The following is an 11,070-nucleotide window of genomic DNA, read 5'->3' as shown; positions in this document are numbered from 1 at the left end:
ATCCTAACAACAGCAAAGTCTGTTGCAATATTGTAACACTTTAGCCTACACTAAACAATTGGACAATGTACTATCCTTATACACATTAGTCTATTTATAACCATGGCTTATTTCATATAACTAATATTTATTAAAAATTAAACAAGCAAAACCAGAATGTTCACAGGCTCATCTTCAGAATCTTCATATCAGTGTGAAGAAGTTTGTAATTCAGAAGAATATTATTCTCATTCTGGCATTCATTCCATCAACATCTTATATAAAAATGATTTCTACCATATTTGTTTTGGATCAGTAAGCGTTCTGGGTCTTGTAAAAATGATTTAGAAAGCTCTATTGTTAAGAATTGTGCTTTGATGTCATGGGCTATGGTAATCTCAAGTAAACACTACAACCATAGATACTGAAATGCTGCACTGCATCCAAAAACTCAACTCTATTGGTTAGGGGCTTTAGTGAAATACATTTTGATTGGTTTGTCATGCCTGAAGTTTGTCACACAGATATTTCACTACAGTAAATGTTTTGTTTGTTTATAAACATTTGGATGATTTAGTGCTGTCAGGTAATTCTTTGTACTTGTAGAACAGACCTCAGTCACTGAATCGCTCGGCAGAAAGAAATAAAATCTTGCAAAAAAATTAAATAAAAATATAGATCTTGAACTACATACTGGACTAACTGTGGTTTGTCTGATTGTCTGAAGTCTGATGAAGGTTTTTATGCTAATTTAAAAAAAGAATAGCACACATGTCACTGCTTACTAAGCAATCACGTCATCAATTGAATTCAACCAAAATCATAATGGGCAGTCTGCAAAGGGTTAGTCACAAAAGTCCTGGTTAATATTCTGACCCAGTAACGGGCAGCAATTGGTCCTTAGCTGGTGGCCATGGTGGGAAGTTCTTCTCCCATGCCAACACTAGCAGTGGCCAGGCTGACAATGCACAGGCTAGCTCCACTGGCCAAGGCAAAACTGGCAGTGGAAGTGCTGCTGGTTGAGGTGGTCTCCTGACCTTCCCCTTCTCTGTAGCCGATTGCTCCCAAAACTGCTGCTGGTGGACACCACAACTCCCCGAGAGGTGTCGTGCAGGCATCCCCGGACGGTGACATGCAGGCATCCCCAGGCTGTGACGAGCAGGCATCCTCGGACAGTGACGTGCAGGCATCCCCGGGCAGTGACGTGCAGGCGGTGACGTGCGGGCAGTGAACAGGCATCCTCGGCAGGCATCCTCGAGCGGTGACGTGCAGGCATCCTCGGGCAGTGACGTGCAGGCATCCTCGGGCAGTGACGTGCAGGCATCCTCGGGCGGTGACGTGCAGGCATCCTCGGGCGGTGACGTGCAGGCATCCTCGAGCGGTGACGTGCAGGCATCCTCGAGCGGTGACGTGCAGGCATCCTCGAGCGGTGACGTGCAGGCATCCTCGAGCGGTGACGTGCAGGCGGTGCAGGCTCGGCAGCTCCAGGCGGTGCAGGCTTTGTGGCCGTAGGCGATACAAGATTGACAGCCATAGGCGGTGCACGAAAGGGCAGGAGTGTTCTCTCCGAAGGCAATGACAGCGGACCATTGGGAGGCGACGGCAGGTGCAGACCCTTGGGAGGCGGCATCAGGAGCTCCTTTTCTCTCTCTGGTGGTGGAGGCGGAAGCAGCAGGTAATCTTCTCGCTGTGGTGCTGGGAGCAGCAGGTAGTCTCCCTCTTGTGGTGGAGGTGGGAGCAGCAGGTAGCCTCCCTCTTGTGGTGGAGGTGGGAGCAGCTGGTAGCCTCCTTCTGTCTGTGGAGACGGCTGCGAAAAGTAAATTGTAATCATTACAATACATGCGACTTTGTGTATAGCTATGTATACATGGAATAAGGAGTGAAAATTAAAAAGCAAATAAAATGATATAAAGGATTTTTATAAGCGAATAGCGAGCATTAGTTGGGAAAAAACTGAAATAATTGTAACACAGTGTGGTTCGGGGGGGCAGTAGCGAAGGCTCTTTCCTCCCCATTACGTCCTGACAATAATATTTGCCAAACCCCTGTTTAAACTGCAAGTCATGGTTTGCTCTGCCTTTTTTAATTTTCCACAATCCTCCCCGGCTCCATTATGCTTCTCCACCTCAGACTCCCTCTGGGGGTAAGTGAAGCTCAATTTCCAACCTTGGAAGCGCAGCCACTCTGGCTTCATCCTCCATCAGGAAGTCTCTCCATGAGACAAAGGGGACCCCCGGCCAAATCTATCCTAAATCTTTTGTTTTCCCATTTTCACATCTCTTGGTATTGGTTGCTTCCTAGCCTCGGAGGCTGATTGGTTTGGTCTCACCTCCGCGAGCACTTCTCTCCTATTATCAATTCTCAATTTTCTTGCTCCACTCAGCCCTTGCTTCTTTCCTGTGAATGTATATAAAACACAGTGTTAGATTGTATTTGATACACATATGTATTCTGTAGATACATATTATCTATTTGTGCATCAACTGAAGTAGCAATGCTGATGTAGTGTATACATGCAATTTAAGTTATTCAAAACGTACATTCAGTTAAACTATTTGAAATGTTTTATTTATAAATCTAAATAGTCCTTGTTGTATCACATCAAAATGAGCTTTGGTTAACAAAGACTAAGCTGTTTATGTACCTGTTCGATCTCTGTTATGGCTTTGTTAAACTCTGTACGCAAGCCAGTTAACCTTGTAGTATCTTATCTTGCATACTTGTAGACAGAGCACAGTACCGCAGCAAGGAGAACAGGACTCCAGTCAATTAGCTCAACCAATTAAACTGATTTTTATTTGTGTTACTGTGCATACATGCAGGATTCCACCAACTAGCAACATCACATCTCTTTGTATGAAAGCCATTTTGTGAGCTGCTTTCTGAAATTGGCCTTGGCAGTTATTGAAAGGAAAATCACATTTTTGCAGAAAGTAACTGTAATGTTATTACTCCCATTTAAAATCTAACGTGTTATATTACCTTGTTATTGACAAAACTAATATTATTACAGTAACGCGTTGCCCCCAGCTCTGCAGCACAAATGATCAGGCACTAACAGCCTTTGCCTTTGTAATAGGCTCATAGTGTAACTGTCATTTGTAATTGTCAGTACTGCCACTGCTTAGAGTGTTTAGCTTTTTTCTGGATACATGACAGCAGTAAGCTTGGTGAAGTAAATAAACAGGGAGACCCTTAAGTATTCTGCTTACACCACAATTGCATATTTAAAATAAATACCAATAAAATATGTAATAGTTTTTATATTAAATCAGGTTTTTAAATTCAAGTATTTTACCTGGTTAATCTTTACTTTCACTGTCAAGAGACTGCTTCAACACTGATTCATTTTGAACCCTGTTTACTGTCATTTTAGACATAACCTTGAGTTCAGTCTGGCAATGTGCAGCCTTTTTGTTACTTCTTACCGTTACCGGTGTTAATGAAAGGGCTGCAGACTGTTCGGATAAGTCACATGCAGGCAGATCAGTAACTGGCATTTCTTGACTAAACTTGTTCCCATGGAAATCAGAGTCCAACAATAGAATATTTGAAAACAATGATAGAAATCAGAATTTAATTCAGACATTTAAGTTATTATAAAACAAGTATCCCTGGCAGTCTTGTTTGAACTACCAAATTAGACACTGGATTGGAATGCAAACACATTCACCACTATTCCTGGTAAGCCCACTCGAGTGATATAACAAAAAAAATGTATCCCTCGCTAGATATACCCACTCTTGCAGTATAACTATACATATATAAAATCCAAGATATCCAAGAAATGTCAAACACATTTAGAGCTTTAGAAGCTCACTATCGCATTCAGATGCTCAAGAAGAGTGCCAGTGCTAGGGTTTCCTGGAAGTTACTTCACTTGCTTGAGAACTGATTCACTCAGCATTCCATTTTCAATACCTTCCATTTTGCTTTCAGATAATTGTGTGCTTGGTGAACATCATCAAAAGTCATTGAATTGTCTTTTGCTATAATAATTATTGTACAAAATTTCCAAATTAATTATTTTCATTAAAAATAGCAAATATCCCAAGAATGTTTTTTTTTTTTTTTTTTTTTTTAATAGCCATTTGGCATCTCATCAAATTAATGCAACAGTGGCACTAACATCTAGTTTTATACAATATATTCCTCACTGGTACAATATCAGTTTTTAAAACCAATTGGGCAATTTATCACCCATCAAGCTAAAACCATTTGACCAACATTATGCCATTTTCACCTGGCTTTGCAAATCTGTCAAAATAGCTACAGTTATATCTGTCAAACTATACAAAATAAGTTGCCCTATCCAAAACTTGATTTATGAAGTGTTTTACCTATATGTCAGGACAGGATTGAGGTCATAAGATGAGTAATGCCTCTTTATGAATTTAGATGGGATTTAGATGGTGTGAAAGAACCTCCCTGACCTTTTTATATGAATAAGGCTTCGTGTCAGCACATCAGAAGTGAGCCACTGTTATGTATAAAGCAAATACTATAAGTGTCACTGACAGAAATTACCATTTTTACCTTTATGTATGCACTGACTATGTATACCATGTCATTTATGCACTGACCCTTTTAATGGATATATATATATATATATATATATATATATATATATAGCAATACAGCACTCACCTTTTAGAGTAACTTATTTAAGACATTAGCTAGCCAATTCTTACATTTTTACAGTAAACCACAGAATAATTTTACTTGCAACATTTTCACATGTTGGCTCTGTTATTTCCACTGTTCAACTATAAAGATACACTCTCGAATGTCAACATTTAAAAAAAATAAAAATAAAAATACAATTCACCCAAGCCATTTCTTAGTTGTAAGGTTGATTTCATTTACAATGATAATGATAAAAGGAAAAAAGCCAAATAAGCACACAATGCATTCATGCTCACTGCAAGATTTCAATAGATACAATGAAAAAGAGGTTTAATAGAGAGACAAGAATAATATGTGTATAATCTTTATTCATTAGTTTTAGTTAATGACTGTGGCTTTTTGCTTAGTCAAGAGATTGAGGACTACTGGGCCCTCTGTTAAGGCCTTTGTTCAGGGCTTGAGAAGAGGCCAAAGCCATGTGTTCCCTGTCACAGAATAAAATCTCAGAGGCATTTTACAAGTTCAGCCAAGGCACAGTGCAAGAGTCACATTAAATAACTTTTTTTTTTTTACCTCCTGAGAAAGTTTCCTTAAAACACATATGCACAGTTATTTCCGCCAATGAACAAAACAAACTTTGCAACCCTCGAGCAGGCTCTGGCAAGGCACAAGAGTCAGTCACTCCAAAAGGTCAGATTTTTATCTGCTAGGGTTTTCTAAAGAGCCTGGCTTGAGGCTTGCAGCAATAGGGCCTCCTGTGGGGCTATGAGTGCAATGATGTCATCCTGGTGACTGTCAGCCTTTAACTGGAGCAGTGAAAAGGCCTGTTATGTTTCTCCTAACCCAGCAGGTGTGAAGGCAACAAAAGAATCTTCTCAGTGGAATCCCTTACACGAAACTTAATCAGGCCTCCATTGCATGCGAACTGAAAGGGGGAACAAATGCTGATTCATTATATATATTTTTTCTTTTTCTTGTTGAGAGTTCTAGCTAAATACATCTCTCTATGAGGCAGTGATTTTTTTTCCCTCCACTGTATTTGGTTGGTTTCTTTTGTAAAAAGGTTTCTTTTGATAAAGAATTGTGGACCCTTGTTTCACAACCTTATTCTATATATCTCAACCAAGATTAGCTTTTTTATTTTTATGTTAAGAACCCCTTCTTTGTCAGATTTACCATGTAAAGGCTTTTATTACTTTCTTGGTTCTTATTTCTATCTCCTTTGCAAATGAATAGCGTACCTACTTTAGGAAAAGGAAAACAGAGTGTATCCTGGATATGTGGCAGTTAATGGATAATATATTTAGAATGTATGGCTAATTAGACTATAGTAAACACACTTCTTGTGTGTAATTAAAACTGAAACATTTGCAAAGTATATGGTGAAATACCCCAGAGGAAGCATGTGCATTGTCTCTATAAAGCTTATGGGTTGAAGGCCATAGCGTAAGTTTCATGAGACGAACAACATACAATACACAGGGTTGAATTTACTATGAAGATATTTTTAGGTACACTGAAGTGCAAAATGACTGTTGGCAGTCATCCGAAAGATGCAGTTCACCCTTGTAAAAAGCAGTTTCATTTGTACTATTTGCATCAAGACTTCCTGAATAGTTATTGTGCTCCATTTCCCCTGATTTTACAGATTGGCTGGGGTTTTCAACTGTTTTCTTATTCTTTTGTAGGGTCTCTGGAAGCTTCATTAAAACAAAGGCTCTCATTCACTATAGTTATTCATTTTATCTTTTGGCTCAATTCCACAGTCATACTTCAATTTTACTTGTATTTAATTCAATAAAAGTTATAACTCCCAGGCATTTGTATGGGTCTGAATGGATGCATATCTATCAAAGTATATTTGTAAATTATAGAACACCCACCTTCAGATGTTTTCCAAGCCATCAGCCTGCTTCACTACCACAAAAACAGTCAATAAAGACTAGCATGTTACAGTGCTGCAACTAGGGATAACAAATGCTTCGGGTTTGATTGAGCCTGACAACTTAAGGTGTCTGCAGTTCAAAACACTATTAGTAGTTCAGACACATTTTTTCGATTTCATAACTAAATTACAAACTACATCTTTATCTTCAGTATCTAACAAAGCTCTCACTCTTGTTCCTATGACACTTCTACAGCCTTGTTCCAGATTGCAACTTCACACCCCTTTTTTAAATATGAGGCACAGAGACCAATTTTATGGTGACAAAAGTATGTCGTCTTCTTCCTTTATTATTATTATTTATTATTAATAATAAATGTATTTAACTATGGTCTAGTCAGTGGGATTCCCTGCCACTAGCTGTAGCATTGCACTTTTAACAGGTCAGACAAAAGTCACTTTTTACATTTTGCCAAGCATTGAAATATTAGATGCAAATCAAAACTTATAAATACCATTTCCAGAGAGATTTGTTTTTTTTTTTATGTTAGTACAGAAGCCAAAAATTGCCTTACATTTAGTTAGCTGTCCAGACATTACCGCCACAAGGCAATAAATACTCTTGGGAGTGAGTAATGGATTATTTTAAAGTATCTAATTGTCTTGTAAGAAAAGTCCAAAAAAGAATACAGCATTGTCACAAAGATGGTCGGAGTGGGGGGACGTCAGACCAGAAACAGAAACCCGGAAATAAACAGAGAGAGAGGTGAAGTTTGGTGGAGCTGAGCGAATGGTTTCGCTCAGCATTTAATAGTGCACAGACAGACAGAAAATAAGCTGTTATAAGAAACAAAAACACAGGACACGGCACTGGTAGCCAAAACAAAAAGACAAACAAAACGGACTATACAGACAACATACGGTGATCTTCTATTTTACTTATTACTTATCACAATTACCTCCGTCTCCAATGCCATTCTCCACTCACCGAACACACAACATATAACAGAATATACACACAGGGGCGGGCACTTTGCCACAAACATACATTCTTTTTATGCAAATGTGAAAACTAAAAGCTTTGTTTGTTTTTAAGTAATACTTTATTGTAACTAGTTACAGTCTTGTGCAAGTAACTGCAATGGGTTCAATTAAAAGGAACTTCCCAACAGTAAAGTATTTGCCAAAATGTCACTGCATCTGTTCCTTTGCATAGAACACCAAACTTAATTCCAATCTTCAAACATCAAAACAACGCATTAAATACATTGGGGCAGGACTGAGGCCCTGCATATTAAATGTGTGCTTTTTTAGTTCTGAGTAGTTTTTGTTTGTGGTTTTATTTTTTGGAAATAGTATTGTTGTAAATTATTATTAGAGAGCTAGATGCTTCATCAGGTACATTCTACCTGCTGGTGATTGTGTCCCGAGACACACAAAGGCATTGTTGACAACGGTGCTCAGATGTGTTGGAGTTCTTAACATACAACAAAACCACACAACGCTACCAGCGATGGTGGCTCACGGGGGGAAATACAACAAATGTACAAAAATAAAAATAAAAACTGGAAACAAAACTATAAACAAAAGGTGCTGTGAACACAGTGAGCCCCACTCCACTAATCAGTGGAGGTCCCACTTACAGAGCTCGCTCCTATACTTTTATGCAGGAACTAAATCCCTAAATGAATCCTTATTCTTTATGAAATTCAAAAAACCTAGACCCCAGTTAGCAGGTATGTGTGTGTGGCTCTACAAAGCGCCAATCCCGGTTAAGACACATGCTGATCAGGGAATTTGGCTTCTTACTCACAGAGCTCTGATCCTAGACAATGATCAAAGGATGCTGGCATTTAAGATTACATTGTCCAGGTAGCTTGGATGTTTAGTCCTCTGGCCCTGCAGCAGCCCCAGGGTGAGTTAACTGAGTGTTGAGGCAATATGCTGGGTACCCACCTGCTACTTGGAGATCGGCAGCTGGACAAGCTGTTTTTCCCAGCAACCAAAACACAACTGGTAGAATTTCCAAGGTGGAGGCCATGTGCATGAAAACACAATGTTCATGTGCAGGTCCTCAACCCTGCCAAACACACATACCTGTTACCTTTTGTACAGGGTGTGATTTGTCAAATTTTCAGTGCGGTGGCTAAAATACAAACCACAAAACAGTAGCCTATAATGAAGATAAATCAAGTTGATACATCACTCATGTGCCACCATGCAAATGCAGTTACAGTAATCCGTCACGTATCCAACTGCAGTGGGACCAGAGTAAGGGTGGATATGTAAAAAGTCAGATAAATTAATCCTGTTAATTACCATTAAACACAGCTGTAACAATTACTATATTCACACAATTATTGTTTTGAGATTCATCTTTTATTACAGAGCTGCCCTAAATACAGTGTTTAGAAAGATACAGGGTATTAATGCTTGTGACAGAGTAACTGTCTGCCATGTGGGTGCGTGCATTCACTGCTGAGTGACAGGCAGGAGATCGAGACGGAGATTGAAGTTGATACACTCCCGCAGCTGAACAGGATTTTTTTACATTTCACAAGGCAGGAGCCAGGCCTGCTTAAAAGGACTACTAGAATAAAGACAGAGTGCTTGTGACTTTAGCAACAGAATAGGCGTTTCCCCTTGACTACTCGGAGAACCGCCCTCACTGAGGTGAGGTCAAACCGATCAACCTGCAAGGCCGGGAAGAGAGGACTTCCCCCAAGGGGAAACTAAGGAAGGATAGGAGATGAACTAAGGTCTCCCTGGCTTACTGAGATATCTAATGAGAGAGGTTAGACTCAGCTGATGCTCCGAGGCTGCATGGAGAGCCTCGCGATCTATGCAGGGAGAACAAAAGCACTGGAAAAGAGAATAAAGAAATAAACACATGGGCCCCAAAAATAGACTACAACGACAATTTAGGCTGTGGTGTTAAGCTGAGGATTCTCGGTTCATTAAGACTTCACTCGGTGCACGCACCTCGACGCTTGGCGCTTCAATGATCGGCGCACGTACTTTGACGCTCGACACTCCCGCGTTCGACGCTAGGTGCATTAACTCCTTGATGCTCGGCGCTCGCACCTTGATGCTCGGTGCTTCAATAGTCGGCACACGCACCTCGACGCTTGACGCTCGGTGCACTAATAACACGCACCTCGACGCTCGACGCTCCGCGCTCGACGCTCAGTGCTTTAACTCCTCGACACTCGGCGCCTAACACCCAACGCCTTGCCGCTTGGTACATGTACCTCGACGCATTAATCAACGACGCATCCCACAATATCTGGGTTCCATCGTTGCGTCACCTGCCAGGCTAAATTGCCGGCGAGCGACCCCCACGAGGACTGTGTGGCATGCCTGGGACCAGAGCACGCCGCGTCTGCCTTGGCAGACAGATCGTTTTGCTCGCTGTGTGCTAATTTCCAACAACGCACTCTTCGCCACAGTGCGAGGAAAGCAGTGGGGAGCCACTCCCCTTCCTCTGAGTCATCCTGTACGGTGTCTGCTCCTCCGCCGCCTACACAACCAGGAAAATTACAGCTATCGAGGAGCCCCTCCCAGCTTACAGCTGGTCAGAGATCTCCAGAGCATAGACGTGATCGGGAACGCTCCCGTAGCCCGCCTATCCGATACCGAGGCCCATCCCCTCGCAGGGAACGCCCTCGCCGGTCGCAGTCTCGCTCCATTTCACCCCGTCATAGGGGGCGCTCTCGTTCCCCTCGCTGGGATAGACGCCACAAGGATAGGTCAGACGTGGCAGAGCTGACATCTAAGATGTCCCAGTTCATGGAGGGATGATGGGTCAGCAATCGCTGCTCATGTCACTGACTAACAGGGCACCGCAAACCACTGACGCTCAGGTCGGGTTGACAACCACCCAACCGACTCTGCCCGCCCCGGTCATCCAGCAACCCCAAGGGGCTTGGGATGCAGATGCGATCTCTAGAGACTCGTCGGAATGTGAGCCTCCCGCTGAGACGGATAGTTTGGAAGCCGAACAAACCACTCACAATTCTGAGCTGGACACTGAATTGGAGGTGTTGGACACAAACGACAACTTGTGGTCACTTGTAGAGCGAGCAACTCGCCACCTAGGGGTTGAGTGGCCAGCCGTAGAACCACCCAGGCGGTCACTGTTTGAGTCGCCCTCTGTGTGATCTCCGCAGCCCAGGACTCTTCCAGCCTTCCAGGACTTTATTAAGGAGGTGCAATCCACCTGAGGGGCCCCAGCTTCTTCACCGGCAACTTCGCAGAAAACTTCCATGTTTGCCATGCTGGGAGCAAGTGAGGCGGGACTGGCATCTTTTCCACCAGTCGATGTCGCCTTCGCGGCCCAGGTCAAAACATCGACCCTCTCGGGCCTAACTAAGGACCCTGCATGTCCTAATCGACAGTGCAGGATCACGGAGGTTCATTTAAAAAAGGGCTATGCAGCGGCTACAGTGGCAGTCAGACTGTCTAACGTGGCCTCCTGTCTAACGTGGCCTCAGGTGGTAGAGCGCATCTGGGAATGGTTCGGCAGAGCGCAAGTAGATCTCTTCGCTTTGCGAGAGACCACGCACTGCCCCCTATGGTTC

The 11,070-nt window shown here is 42.2% G+C and overlaps 1 protein-coding gene across 1 annotated transcript; it reads right to left on the bottom strand.

The window, feature by feature from the left end:
- Positions 1-879: 879 nt before the first annotated feature.
- LOC121309058 lies at positions 880-2,426 on the bottom strand. Its single transcript, XM_041241930.1, has 3 exons — positions 2,146-2,426; positions 1,350-1,786; positions 880-1,128 (listed from the first exon to the last, which is right to left on the bottom strand). Exons 1-3 carry the CDS (start codon positions 2,171-2,173, stop codon positions 880-882), a joined length of 714 nt encoding a protein of 237 aa, XP_041097864.1. The 5' UTR covers positions 2,174-2,426.
- Between the last annotated feature and the right edge of the window lie 8,644 nt (positions 2,427-11,070).

The sequence above is a fragment of the Polyodon spathula genome, chromosome 3 (genome assembly GCF_017654505.1).
Source record: "Polyodon spathula isolate WHYD16114869_AA chromosome 3, ASM1765450v1, whole genome shotgun sequence".
Lineage (NCBI taxonomy): Eukaryota > Metazoa > Chordata > Actinopteri > Acipenseriformes > Polyodontidae > Polyodon > Polyodon spathula.
This window is presented reverse-complemented; position numbering and strand designations above follow the sequence as displayed.

Bases quoted from the DNA above. Each gene is read 5' to 3' on its own strand.
- LOC121309058 (XM_041241930.1), bottom strand. From the start codon at position 2,173: ATGAAGCCAGAGTGGCTGCGCTTCCAAG. The intron at 1,787-2,145 runs GTTGGAAATTGA...TACTTTTCGCAG, and splicing joins AGAGTGGCTGCGCTTCCAAG to CCGTCTCCACAGACAGAAGG. The intron at 1,129-1,349 runs GCCTGCACGTCA...TGCTCGTCACAG, and splicing joins GCACGTCACCGCTCGAGGAT to CCTGGGGATGCCTGCATGTC.